The 15,585-nt window shown below is 39.0% G+C and overlaps 1 protein-coding gene across 1 annotated transcript in view; it reads right to left on the bottom strand.

Moving 5' to 3' along the window:
- Positions 1-15,585, bottom strand: part of LOC114652832 (cyclic nucleotide-binding domain-containing protein 2-like) — a 187,343-nt gene that overhangs the window by 79,434 nt on the left and 92,324 nt on the right. Inside the window, exons 11-12 of the mRNA XM_028803142.2 lie at positions 13,227-13,365; positions 2,791-2,873 (exon numbers count right to left, since the gene is read on the bottom strand). Coding sequence (XP_028658975.2) covers positions 2,791-2,873; positions 13,227-13,365 — 222 coding nt within the window. The remainder of the gene's footprint in view (positions 1-2,790; positions 2,874-13,226; positions 13,366-15,585) is intronic.

The raw sequence follows: 15,585 nt of genomic DNA, 5'->3' as shown, positions 1-15,585 counted from the left end.
GCCTTGAGAGAATATCACGTAAGACTGGTCTCACTGTTCATATCCAGGGTTTCTCTGACCATCAAAGAGCTTACAAACATGTAGTAACTGCAGCTAAGAACACACATTATGGCAGAATAATACAAAGTGCCCATGAAAACCAGAGGGTTTTGTTGTCCGTAGTCAATAAACTACTTCTGCCTGCATCTGGTCCAATTATCTCTTCTCTAGAAGTATGTGAAAATTCCTTCACTTTTTTTGCAATAAAATTAAAGATCTTAATAATTCAACTAACATAACTCCATCATCAAATTTATATCTTTCCCTGTCTTCCCATTCCATCTAGCTGCTTTCCTAAATTTTCACCAGTCACATCTGCATTTGATTTAATGATCTGTTTTTTAAGATGAGCCGACTACTAGTGTACTGGACCCCATCCCCACCACACTTTTTAAACCCTACCTTCATACTATAATCTTGTTACAACCATAATAAATACATCCCTTGATACTGGCTTTGTGCCAACCACTTTTAAAATCGTTCTGTAACCCCAATGTTAAAAAAGTTTGGTCTGGATACTGACAATCTTAACAATTTTCGGCCTATCTCTCACTTACTTTTTCTGTCAAAAGTGCTCGAGAGTGTTGTAGCCTCCCAACCCACCAATTACTTAACTTCTAATAAATTGATGGAAACCTTTCAGTCTGGTTTCAGAGCACAGCACAGCAGCAAAACTGCTCTGCTTCGGGTAAGTAATGATTTACCTATGGCAGCAGACTCTGGAAAAACCAGCATATTAATTTTGTTAGATCTTAGTGCAGCATTCAACAGACATGATATTCTACTGTCTAGAATGGAAAACATAATGGGTATCTCTGGTACTGCCCTCCAGTGGCTTAAGTCCAATCTGACCGATAGGCAAGAGTTTGTTAGTCTTGGCAACAACAGGTCCAGCACAGTGCCATTCATACAAGGGGTTCCTCAGGGTTCTGTTCTCGGCCCTCTACTCTTCTATATCTGTATGCTTCCCCTTTGCCATATTTGGATTTGTTTATCATTTTTACTCAAATGATACTCAACTCTCAATGTTAGAAACGAAACTTCATCAGAGCTTTCTCAGTGAATTTAAAACCTGGATGGAACATGTCTTTTTAAAATTAAATTAAAGTACAGATTAATTTGCAAGGTTTAATTAGACCTTCTTCTAATGTAAGGAATCTTGGTGTCATTTTTGATTTATCCCTTTCTTATTACACCCACATAAACTATATTAAGAAATGTTCTTACTTTCACCTCCATAACATATCCTATGTTCAGTCATTCCTCTCCTTTTCTAATGCTGAGAAACTTGTCCATGCTTTCATCACATCACATCGATTATTGTAACTCCCTACTGGCAGGTGCCACTTCAAATCTTATATCACAGCTCCAGTTAATTCAAAACTCTGCTGCAAGTGTGCTAACATGAACCAGCTACAGCGAGCACATAACACCCATCCTGCTTCACGTTCACTGGCTTCCTGTGTCATACAGGATTGAATGTAAAATTTATTTTTATTAACCTACAAAGCTTTAAATGGCTTTGCACCTGACTACATCAGTTACCTTCTCCATCACTATGGCCCTGCTCTCCCACTAAGGTCCTCTGATTCTGGCAATTTGTTATACCCCACAATAACCTGCACTCTATGGGTGACAGGGCCTTCAGCTGTATAGTGCCCAGACTTTGGAACGACCTCCCGAAATTAATGAGATCAGCTGACTCAATTCATTCTTTTAAAAAGCAACTTAAAACTCATGTGCTCAGGAAAGCTATTAACTTAATCTAACATTCTGCCCCTTCTTTCAGTTTACCTGTCTGCCAAGATGCTCAGGATGCTTTATGTGTGTTATATCACAAATTATGTTATTTTCTCAAGCATTTCTTTTAGTATTGAATTTAGTATTTTACTCTGGTTTAATTTTCCTTTTATTCTATTTAATGCTTTGTATATCCTATATTTATCTGTTTAGTGTTCTATGCAAAAATATTTGTATCCAATGTTACATATACCCCGCTCTTCTGTCCGAGACTCTGTGAAGTGCTTTGAGCATAAAAATATTATTATTATTATTATTATTATTATTATTATTATCTTCACCTCTCTATATTTTTAGATATTGTATGATGGATGCAATTTAGCTGGCCAGTGTTTGCTTGTTTTGTATCTCATTTTTGTTTGTCTTTTTAAGAAAAAAAGAAATAATTAAGGGAACTGAGTTTCAAAGTCAAAATAAAATTAAGGCAGAAGAGTTATCTATCAGCAATAACTGTTCATTAATTAAGAAAAGGGTTAGAATGAAAACCTGCAGCCACTGTGGCACTCTAAGAGCGGAGTTGGAGACACCTGACTTAGATAGAACAGATTTCTAAGCCTTATAAAAAGTCAGTCAGTCATTATCCAACCCACTATATCCTAACACAGGGTCACGGGGGTCTGCTGGAGCCAATCCCATCCAACACAGGGCGCAAGGCAGGAACAAACCCTGGGCAGGGCGCCAGCCCACCGCAGGGCACGCAGACACACACCAAGCACACACTACGGACAATTTAGGATCGTTAATGCACCTAACCTGCATGTCTTCGGACTGTGGGAGGACACCGGAGCACACGGAGGAAACCCACGCAGACATGGGGAGAACATGCAAACTCCATGCTGGGAGGACCCGCGAAGCGAACCCAGGTCTCCTTACTGCGAGGCAGCAGCGCTACCACTGCGCCACTGTGCCACCCGCTTATAAAAAGTTACAGGCATAAATAATGACTCTTACCTTGGGTCTTGCATTGCTTTGAACTTTAAATTGTGCTTTTGTCTGATGATGAAAAGGAAAAGCACAGGAACATGTGGATGGTCCTACAGGAAAAAGAAAACACTTTAAAAAAGGAGACTATACAAGTTTCACTATGCAATAAAGCCAACATACAGTGCTATTTAATGACTTCAGTTACAATAAGGAATAAATAAAGTAGCATCGATCCACTTCTAGAACAACATTTTGAGAACAGTATTTTTGCACAACTGTAAAATGCATGTTAGTAAGCATGTCTGAAAAGCTACATGACTGATGGTTTCTTCCTCTACTCCAATAAAGTGATGATTCCATTACAATAATGATTTGTGCTCCTGACTAAACTGCAATTAGCATCTCAGATCCCATCATCTTATTTACTACCACTTACATATAATGAAAATATAATAAGATTTTGAAGGAAGGCAAAGCAGAGACAGATAATCAGTTGCTTTGCATATTTAGTTTAGCTGGAAAAACACACGGGTATCATCATTGCTTAATATGTCATCTCAATTTAATTACCTTTTTTATAACATAAGCTCTATCATAATTTCATAATTGTGAAATTTGTGGTTTCTCATACTCATGTGTCTTCCAATATTTCTAAATAACATTTCCCAGCAAGTTACCCGTGCTGTATATTTTCAATTGTCTGTTGCTCAAAATAAGATTGGAAAAAATCTATTTGAATCAGGTTTAGGTCACACTAGAGTGCAGTTTGTTTGACTTTAAATTCTACAGAATTGTTCTTTGTGGGGGCCCAATGCTGCCACCATTGCATCACTGTTTTTATTTTCATCCACAAGATGGAGCAGTAAGCTATAATTGAATTAAATGTTGTTTATTAATACTTTATTTATTAGTTTTTGAAAATGAACATCCATTCAGCATGTGCATTTAGGAAGGAAGAGTTAATAAAAATCAAGCCCTACAATTCTAGCCAATCGTAATCTAAAGAGGATGCTCCAGGGTACAATGATGGAATGTGGAACTGCAGTAAAACACAATTGAACAATATTCAGGTTATTGTCCTTATACAGTACCTAAAAGGCATTTGTTATCTAAACAGTGGGGAGAGCCATTGTAGCACCCCATTACTCAGAATGACACAAAGGAAACCAAAGAGGAACACAGAGATGCACTTATTAAGTAGAATAAACACACAATAAAGAATCTAGGGAGCAACCAAAGTTCAAGTAAAAAAAACTAAACCAAATCTTTGCTGGTCTTATGTGAACCGGACTTAACCCTCTTTCTGTATTTTGGGGTGGTTTGCTGACTTGCCCTCCTTACATACTAAACTATTCTCATTACCTTACATCTCTTTCAACTTAAGGCTTGGGCTCAATTTTTTCCACCACTCTAGCATTTATTCTTCTGATAATCTGAAATCTACACTTACTAAGCAGCTTTAGTTTTACCTGGGAGCACTTCAGATCAAGACTCAGAGTTATTCCTGGGATCATGCGCTGCCCTGTCTTTGTAATAGAGCCTGGCCTAGGAGCTTCTGCTGTCTATGCATCCCTTAAACTGCCATTGGGTTTAGCCTCTAAGTTATCTCAGCACATGCTTACACTGTTTCATGGAAACCACCATCCACTTAGTTTCCTGTGGTGGCGAGGAGGTGTTGCTACATTTAGAAGTCCCTCAGGCAATCCTGGCACCTTCTGGATTGCATGCCTTCTAGCATCTGGGGAAACATGCATGCTTTGTTCCAGGCTGATTCTTTCCCTCACATAATCTACAGCTGCTGACACTCTTTCTTCTGGAGCACATGGAACATGCCATCTTCCAGCAGTGTCCATCTCCTAATACTGGCATGATGACTTGCTTTGTCATTGGCATTGTGTACTTCTCTCATTCTTTTAGAACCTTGTAAGCCTGTGCCAATATGTCGAGATGGCCTGCAGTTCCCATTCTGACTGGGTCTGATGCTAGATGGGGACCTTCTGGCATAGAAACATCAACAATATCATAAGATTACAATACAATACATCACTCTAGACATTGATGACTTAACTAATCAATGCCAATGCTGAATAACAGGCACAGTACTTCAAGGTTTCAGGTAACTGAAGAATAGAGAGAGGAGTAAGGAATATATCAAATGTGTTTTTTATTATTATTTCAAGCCAAGAAAGGACACTGCCATTGGGATACTTGTTTAACAGACATGGGGCCTCACTATGCCGTGCGTAGAATTCACACTAAAACATGGCATACGGACAAAAGCGGAAATGTGCGTACACACAAAAAATTCCAGATGCATAAGTCTGTCCGTATGTCAACTTCCACGTTCTTCCGCTCCATAAATCCTGGTCAGCGTGAAAAGTAATGCACGTTCACGCGCCTGCTGCCACTCCCCAACTCCTCCCAGAATTGTGCCTCTTTGAATATGCAAATCAATATAAATAGCCCTTAGGCTCAGTGTTCTGTGAAAAGGCACTGGCAAAAGCACGGGGGAAAATTGAAGAATTTCAGCGAATACCAAGTGGAGGCAAGGAAAAACGTACTATTTGTTGGTTTAAACAGTAGTATAAACAACAAAAGGATGTTGATTGAGTGACATAACATGTCGGAGAAACTCGAAAGCTCAAGTTCACAAAGTCGCACGGTGCCCAAAATAAAAAAGTTGTCAGATATCAAAGTCGCTGCAAAAAGGCGAGTCGTAGCCCACCATGTGAGTGTCATATGAAAGCTTATTAGGGTACAGAGAAAAGAAAAAAAAACCACAGTGGGACACAGTGGAAAAAAGCTCAACATTTCCATCTTTAATCTAAGAAATTTCCACTTTAATCACGTAGTTTATTTTGTCATTAAAGTAGAACATCATAAATTTTATCTTAAAATCTTTAATTTACTAGTTTATCAAATACCATTGTAACGAAAGTAGCACGTTAAATGCTTTGTTTTGTATTTGTTCTTCTATGTGCTCTATGTGTGTGAATCACTATGTGTTTCTTAAACTGGCTTTCTCTTCCTCTAACAGGACACAGAATCCATTACATTTGTGATATTACAGCTCTCTGAAAAATTTAAATACTGAGATGTATAGCTGATATAATTTTCATGATGACAGGAGTTAAAACATGTTATTAAATATGGGAACACGGTGGCGCAGTGATAGTGAACGAGTTGGTGCCCCGTCCAGAGATTCTTCCTGCCTCCCGCAAGATGCTTGCTACACCGTGCGCGACCTTCGATGAAATAATTTATTGCAGCAGTACTGTCTCTTTCAAACGTACTAACCCCCAATTAATGTCCTTCCTTTTCTTTTTCCAAGTACCCAATTGCCACACAATCAGCTCTGTACTAGATGTTAAACAATCTGTAAGCTTAGAATGCTGATTCTTCAAAACTTTTAAGGAACATTGAAATATCTTCATAGTACATTTTTAATTATTCTGTCCATCTCTCCTTCCAGTGTTGCGCCAGCCCCAGCAGGAATACAGTGAGAGGCAGGAACAATCCCTGAACAGGGCGCAAGCTCCTTGCTAGAGCTGTGACACCATGTCCTCACATGTTTAATTATTAACAATATAGATTATTTAAATTATGTTAATATTTTATCTGTATTTATGTAATAAACATATTTTGCTGCATTTCTTCTTAAAATGATATAGTCATCATATGTAAATAGGTTCTAAAGTGGCTCAGGTTGTGCAATATTATAACTGTATTGCAAGTTTACAGTGAGGTAATTGTACTTATAAGTACAAACAGTTCTAAAAGGAGCACTTGATGGAATGATTGATTGCATTTATAGTTCTTGGGATGAAACTGTTTCTGAACCACGAGGTCCATACAGGAAAGGCTCTGAAGCATTTGCTGTATGGGAGCAGTTCAAATAGACAGCATGGCTGAGGCAGCGTGTGCTAGATGCTGTATACCAATAATTCTCTTTCCAATGAGCTGCTGTAGAGTGGTGATTCCACACTCAGATACAGTGGGATAAATACTTCAAGTGGTGCAGTGAGAGTAATATGGAAAAAGATGATTCGCTGTGGCAACCCCTAACGGGAGCAGCTGAAAAAAGAAGAAGAAGGTGCAGTGAGAGTAACAACGCTAAAGCAGCTATGGTATTTGCAATAGTTTGGCCATTCTGTGGACCACTATATTGTTACAGGTTGATTACAATCAGATGCCTTAAACTAATAAACAATATGCGGTTAATTTCAGTGTATTTGATAAAGCCGCGTCAGGGACGTGGATCTGAAAAAGAAAGGGAAACCACACTGGAACAAAAGCACTGCTTTGACGCTGGGTGTTGCCAGTTTGCAAAATAGAGTGGAGAACTTGTGTACGCTAGGGTTTGAGCTACCATGAAAATATGCGTGGCTTTACGCCAAGTTTAGTTTTATACATCGCAATGTAAGCATGGAAGCGGCTGTACACAACATTTTTGTGCGTACGCACCGTTTATACATGAAGCCCCAGATGACCACATTCACTTGAAAATCTATTGTCCTAAATTCATTATTAACCTGCATTTCAGAGTCCCACTAACTGTCTTGGAGTTTTTCCCAGGGATTTGTTCACAAGGAACTAGCAGTATACTGATGCCAGGTAAGATGATTTGTGCTATTATTTAAAATGAAATTACCGTATATACTCACGTATAAGTTGGGTCTTGAAACTTGAAAAATCGATCATAAAATCAAACCCCAATTTATACCCCATTCAAAAATCCATCCATTATCCAACCCGCTATGTCCTAACTACAGGGTCACGGGGGTCTGTTGGAGCCAATCCCAGCCAACACAGGGCGCAAGGCAGGAAACAAACCCCGGGCAGGGCACACACACACACACACCAAGCACACACTGGGGACAATTTAGAATCGCCAATGCACCTAACCTGCATGTCTTTGGACTGTGGGAGGAAACCGGACTACCCGGAGGAAACCCATGCAGACACAGGGAGAACATGCAAACTCCACACAGGGAGAACCCAGGAAGCGAACCTGGGTCTCCTAACGGCGAGGCAGCAGCGCTACCCACTGCGCCACCGTGCCGCCCCCCATTCAAAAATTTGACATTTAATTTTTTTTTTACATCTTTGTGCCTCTTCCAATCTCGCATCACTTTCTCAGACACATCGAATTTTGTTGCAGCAGTGCAGTTACCAATTTCTTTTGCTACTTCAACAGTGTTTAATTTAAAACCAGCTTCATATTTTCATCTGATTGAACGCTCTATCGTAGATAAGGGATGCTCTTACGATAAAGGTGTATGAGGGTGTGAGATACAAAAAACACAAATCAGTGCAAATGTCACTTCAGAATAGTTTGGGTATTAACGTGTGGTCACATAGGCACAATACTGTGGTTACTCTATCAGGTGGGTATTAGTATATCATAATTTCTTGGACCAATAGCATGAGTTTTCCGCATTCAACTTATACAACCAACATTATAAAATACCAGAAACTATACGGTAAAATCAAATCCCAACTTATCCGCAGGAGAACTTATCCTTGAGTATATACGGTAGGTATTTTTGTTTTCTTTATCAAGGTCCCCAAAAATAGCAACATGTTAAATGTTGGACAGACTTACATGTTAAAATGTTCATGTATTCTGTGTATGTGAAAATGCTGTTACTGCAACTTCTACTTTATATAATCGCATAAAAGTAAGACAATGACTTAAAGGGTTAATGTACTAATACAGTCAAATATATTTTATACAGTAATCCCTCCTCCATAGCGGGGGTTGCGTTCCAGAGCCACCCGTGAAATAAGAAAATCCGCGAAGTAGAAACCATATGTTTATATGGTTATTTTTATATTGTCATGCTTGGGTCACAGATTTGCGCAGAAACACAGGAGGTTGTAGAGAGACAGGAACGTTATTCAAACACTGCAAACAAACATTTGTCTCTTTTTTAAAAGTTTAAACTGTGCTCCATGACAAGACAGAGATGACAGTTCCGTCTCACAATTAAAAGAATGCAAACATATCTTCCTCTTCAAAGGAGTGCGCGTCAGGAGCAAATAATGTCAGAGAGATAGAGAAAAGCAAACAAATCAATAGGGCTGTTTGGCTTTTAAGTATGCGAAGCACCACAGCACAAAGCTGTTGAAGGCGGCAGCTCACACCCCCTCCGTCAGGAGCAGAGAAAGAGAGAGAGAGAGAGATAGAGAGAGACAGAGAAAATCAATACGTGCCCTTCTAGCTTTTAAGTATGCGAAGCACCGTGCAGCATGTCGCTTCACGAAGCAGCTGCACAGAAGGTAGCAACGTGAAGATAATCTTTCAGCATTTTTAGACAAGCGTCTGTATCGTCTAGGTGTGCGAACAGCCCCCCTGCTCAATCCCCCTACGTCAGGATCAGAGAAAGTCAGCGCAAGAGAGAGAGAGAGAAAAGTAAGTTGGGTAGCTTCTCAGCCATCTGCCAATAGCGTCCCTTGTATGAAATCAACTAGGCAAACCAACTGAGGAAGCATGTACAAGAAATTAAAAGACCCATTGTCCGCAGAAATCCGCGAACCAGCAAAAAATCCTCAATATATATTTAAATATGCTTACATATAAAATCCGCGATAGAGTGAAGCCGCGAAAGGCGAAGCGCGATACAGAGAGGGATTACTATATACAGTATTTTCTTCATACAAACATTTACATGTTTATTATGTTTAAAATTCTAGTATTTATTCTATATGGATTTGTTTTTTTAACTTTTTTAAATATATTGTGATGTGGGGCGTACAGCCGCCCTAACTCCGACACAGACAAACAGGACACAGGTTTAGCACACAACACACAGTTTTATTTACAGTCGGAAAACACTTTTCTCTGCCCTGCACAGAACAACACGGTATACAAAGGACCAACACAGTCCATTCTCTCAGCTAGTCCTCCATACAGGCTTTGTCCTTTTTCCTCCCGACTCTGTTTGTTGACTCCTAGCGAGTGGCCCCTTTTTATAGGGCACCCAAAAGGAGTCCAGGTGCCTAATGTGCTTCTTCTGGCAGCACTTCCAGCCTCTGAAAATGTCCCTGTGCCCCCTGGTGGTGCCCAAGATCCCCAACAGGGTTGAGCTTCTATGCTCATGATCTGTGGCCCCGCTGGAAACCAAGGGGGCTGCCCTCCGTCGGTCCAGGGAAGAAACTGTCCTGGAAATATTCTCTCACCCCTGGTCCTTCCATAATCAGGGCATAATAAGGGCCCCAGCTGTACGCTACACTATTCTCACTTTACAAACTTCATGTTTGCTTACCTAATTAAGTTATTTTAAACCAATACCCAAGTTCAAGTGCAACTTTTTATTTAATTATGGTGTTTTATAAATTTTAATTTTAATTTTAATTATTGGTGTTTTATAAATGGGTATTTTCTTTAAACTTAGTCATCTGGGGCCTCATGTATAAATGGTGCGTACACACAAAAATGTTGCATAAGAATGTTTCCACGTTCAAATCGCGTTGTATAAAACCTAAACTTGGCATAAAGCCACGCACATTTCCACAGTAGCTCATACCCTGTCGTATGCAAGTTCTCCACTCGGTTTTGCAGACTGGTGGCACCTAGCGTCAAAGCAGTGCTACTGTTCCTGTGTGGTTACCCTTTCTTTTTTAGATCCACATCCCTGACGCGGCTTTATAAATACACTGAAATTAACCGCATATTGTTTATTAGTTTAATGCATCTGATTGGAATTAACTGATAACAATAAAATGGTTCACAGAATGGTCAAACTATTCCAAATACCATAACTGCTTTAGCGTTGTTACTCTCACTGCACCTTCTTCTTCTTCTTTCAGCTGCTCCCATTAGGGGTTGCCACAGCAGATCATCTTTTTCCATATTACTGTCACTGCACCACTCGGAGTATTTATATTGCTGTATCTGAGTGTGAATCACAGCTGTACAGCAGCTGATCGGAAAGAGAATTATCAGTATACAGCATCAAGCACACGCTGCCTCAGCCATTTGCTATTTCAACTGCTCTTATCTGACAAACGCTTCAGAGTCTTTCCTGTACTGACCTCATGGTTCAGAAACAGTTTCATCCCAAGAACTATAAACGCACTCAATCAGTCCATCAAGTGCTCCTTGTAGAACTGTTTGTACTTATAAGTACAATTACCTCATTGTAAACTTGTGATACAGTTATAATATTGCACAACCTGAGCCACTTTATATAGCGCGTATTTACATATTATGACGATATCATTTTTAAGATGAAATGCAGCAAAATATATTTATTATATTATACAGATAAAACTTTAACTACACGGTGCCGCAGCGCAGGTGAGGAGCTGGAGCTTCGTTCATGGATTGTTCCTGCCTTGCACTGTATTCTTGCTGTGGCTGGCGCGACACTGGAAGGATAGATGGATAGAATAATTAAACATTGCGAATATATTTCAATGTTCGTTAAAAGTTTTGAATAATCGGCGTTCTAAGCTTACAGATGGCTTAACATCTATTACAGAGCTGTTTGTGTGGTGATTGGGTATTTGGAGAAAGAAAAGTAAGGACAGGAATTGGAGGTTAGTACGTTTGAAAGAGACAGTACTGCTACAATAAAGTATTTCATCAAAGGTCACGCAAGGCGCAGCAAGAATCTTGTGTGAGACATGAACAATCACTGGGCCGCCATGTTCCCATGTTTAATAACATGCTTTAACTCCTATCATCATGAAAATGATATCACGTATACTTCTCAGTATTTTAATTATTCAGAGAGCTGTAATATTACGAATGTAATGGATTCTGTGTTCTGTCGGAGGAAGAGAAAGCCCGGAAGCACGTAGTGATTCAAACACAAAGAAGATCAAATTACAAAACAAAGCACTTAACATGCTACTTTAGTTACGATGGGATTTGAGAAACTAGTCAATTAAATGATTTTAAGATGAAGTTTATGATGTTCTACTTTAATGACAAAATAAAATAAGTGATTAAAGTGGAAATTTCGAGATTTCAGTTGACATTTTGTGTTTTTTTCACACTGTGTGCCTTTTTTTCTCTGTACCCTAATAAGCTTTCATATGACACTCAGACGGTGGGCTACAACTCGACTTTTCATGGCGACTTTGATATCTGACAGCTTCTTTTTTACTTCGGGCACTATGCGACTTTGTGAACTTGAGCTTTTGAGTTTCTCCGACATGCTATGTCACTCGATCAACTTCCTTTTGTTGTTTATACCACTGTTTAAACCATCAAATAGTACGTTTTCCTTGCCTCCACTTGGTATTCGCTGAAATTCTTCTATTTTTCCTCGTACTTTTGCCATTGTCTTTTCACAGAAGGTTGAGCTTTAGGGCTATTTATATTGATTTGCATATTCAAAGAGGTGTAATTCTGGGAGGAGTTGGGGCAGGACAGCTGGCGCGTGCATGTGCATTAATTTTCATGCTGACCAGGATTTATGTAGCGGAAGAATGTGGAAGCTCGCGTTCGCACAGATTTATGCATCTGGATTTTTTTGTGCATAAGCACATTTCCGCTTTTATGCTTACGTCATGTTATAGTGCGAATTCTACGCACGCGTTATGCATGAGGCCTCTGGACACAGCTAAAGAGCCAGGCACTGAACATTAAAAGCAAAATCTGCTCTGTTTATTTTTTTCATCATTGATTGATGATAATAACGATGACGTTTCTGTAGACTTATGTGTGAAGTTAAATCAGGATTACAAGTCAACCTAAATGCTCTTTTCTTATGTTATTTTGTTCATCACCACCAGTTTTGACCTGCTAACAGTTATGGAGTAGTTTAGGGAGCGTGGGCTCCATCTAAAGTACAGAATCTTTATGATGCTTAAATTGTACTGAAATACTGAATTAAAACTTCATCCCACGATTGTAAATTATAGAAAGGCAGTCTGGAGAGTGTGTCCCGGCATCAGCAGATGTACACACATTCACACAAGCTCACTGGGATGTAACGAATCAAAATGCCTTCTTTATTTTACAATCTAAAAAATACATTATTAGTGGAAGGTGAAATGTACAGTATATGAGTGTACTACAGAAATGACTTTAGAATTTTCCATTAATTATTAGAACTTCTATAGTATATAAATATTTTTATAAAGCGTTTAATCAAAAGATATATCCCACCTCTCCTTTTTTAAATGTAATTGCTATTTTTGCCAAATTTCCCCTTAGGGACAAATAAAGTTCTATCTATCTGTCTAAATACAACACTCAGTCCCTGATTTAATTTCATGTCTACCAAGGGACATTCAGGTTCATCAATGATTCAAACGTCTCCCCATTACGAGTGTATGTTGGTGTCTTTGCCGTGTAATTAAATTCGGGTCCATCCAAAACAGCATGCTGCCACGGCAAAACCAATAATAACAACAACAACAACAAGAAAAAGGAGGATGAAACTTTTCAGATGCACTATTGGGTAGTCAGAAATAGCAGTGTTAACAATAACTTATTCCTGCCTTACTTTGAGTCATCTTGTTTCGTAGGAAAGGCAGTGTGGGAAATTCCTGCAGGAGCAGTTCGTCTCTCTTCTTGTAGGCATCACAAGGGTTGTCAACTGTCCTTTCTGGCATCGGTAAATGTGTCACTAGCTGACAACGGCCCTGAAAAAAAATAATAATATAAGGCTAGGAGCCCCAGCCACTGCGTGCCAGATAACAATTAACTAGCACTACAGTATTGCAGACAGCCATATATCTGACATATCATTTAATTACCCAAAGACATCAGACAAGAGCCGATTTTCTTCAAAGCAATTCATCTGTACATATTTAGATATGTGAATTGGTGACCCAAGCTAATAAGGTTGAAAGGAGTCCCGCTGCATGAAGTATCCTCCTTATCATTAGTTCAGAGCGCCACTCAGTTACTCACTCTATATTCACAATAGAGAGAGATTCTCAAACTGACACTTAACAGCATCATTCTTATATACGACTTGACAACTTTTTCAGACTCCTGTGGGGATTTATGTCTGCCTGCTTCACACGTACATCTACAGAAACCTGATGAGGAAAATGAGAATGTCGAAGGTGCTAAATATCTTAAAGGCAGGATATAATGAACCCTGACTATCTTAGATTATGAGGGCATCTCTTACCTTTCTATTTTCCTTTCAGAACTAAAATACTCTACAACATATACCATATATGCTTTTTATAGTAAAGAGGAACACTGAAAATCACTGATTATTAAGGTACATTTGACAGAAGTCTTGAAGACAAGGATAGCCATCATTGCTGATGTCTAAGGAAATGTTGGAGTGGGGTGCAGAGGAAAGGACATCACCTGTGAAGGAAAACCATTCTGGAAAACACATACCAGTATATATGGACTGCTATGGATGAAGATAAGTTTGAGATTCAAGGTGCATTTCAGTTAAACAGAGCTTGATCAGTTTTAAAACTGTACAGTTCAGAACAGAATAGTCATTGTGTTGCAATGTTAATTATCAAATATACTAGTACAAAGCACACTCAAGAAAAACAACAGGCAAATAAGGTATGATTCTAAATGGGCATGGTATGGTTGCGACCATGAGTAAGTCCTAAGATAGACTGGCATCCCCTTATCTTTTTCATGATGTAGAGAAGTGGTTGCCCATCCCAACAGCATTAGGTAAGAAACAGCCCTAGGCAGGGCACCAGTGCATTGCGCACACAATCACACACATACCCCCTCTTACAATGAGGTAGTTTGCGGTCCCTTTAATGTAACACTTATATCTTTAGGTTGGCTCAATGAGTAGTGCTGCCAACTCATGGATCCAATTTGCACTTTATTCCTCTATCTGTGATGTGTTTTCCTATATATACTTCAGTTTCCCTCTTGCCACTCCTAATATTTGCTGGTTAACTTAACTGTTGGTTCCAGTTTGGCCCAGTGTGTGAATGAGCTCTGCAATAGGAAGATGTCCTGTCCAGAGATATTTCATGCCTTGCATTCAGTGTTGCCAGTACAGTCTACAACCCCCTGAAATCATGAAATGGTTATGGTTTAATGGTTATGATGTCTTTGAGATGTTGGTAAAAACTAAAGTACCCAGAGAAAAACACATGTAGACATGAAGAGAACTGTGCCACCGTGTACTGCAATATAATATATGCTTAATAGAGTCTATATACTGCATATAGTCGCATATAAGTCGAGTCTTGAAACTCAAAAAATCAGTCATAAAATCAGACCCCGACTTATACGGCTGTTCAAAAATACGACACTTATTTATTTTTTTTACATCTTCTTGCCTCCTCCAACCTCGCATCAGTTTCTCAAACACATCGAATTTTGTTGCAGCAGCACATTTACCAATTTCTTTTGCCACTTCAATGACTTTTAATTTAAAACCAGCTTCATATTTTCTCCTGATCGAACACTCCATCATAGATAAGGGATACTCTTACAATAAAAGTGTACGAGGGTGTGAGATACAAAAAACACAAAACAGTGCAAATGTTGCTTTGGAATAGTTCAGGTATTACCGTGTGGTCATGTAGGAACAATACATAGAAAAGAAAGGCAGTGTGCCCTATGGTTACTAATAATCTCTTGCACGAATAGTGTGAGTTTGGCGCATTCGATTTATGCGACTGATATTATAAAATATAAAATGTAAGATCAAACCCAGACTTATCAGCGGGAGAACTTAAACGCGAATATAAGCCAATTTCTGTCCATATGGAATTAACACTCTGTTGGGTAGATGTGATGTTAAAATTTGTAATGTGACATTTTTTGCTATTTATTTTGTAAAGCATGAAGTAATAAAATTATTTTAATTTTTCATTGTAATAGATGGTACATCATAAATTTTTCCAATATAATAA

Source organism: Erpetoichthys calabaricus, chromosome 5 (assembly GCF_900747795.2).
Source record: "Erpetoichthys calabaricus chromosome 5, fErpCal1.3, whole genome shotgun sequence".
Lineage (NCBI taxonomy): Eukaryota > Metazoa > Chordata > Cladistia > Polypteriformes > Polypteridae > Erpetoichthys > Erpetoichthys calabaricus.
The sequence above is the reverse complement of the archived record's forward strand: the minus strand, read 5'-3'. Positions and strand labels throughout refer to the sequence as shown.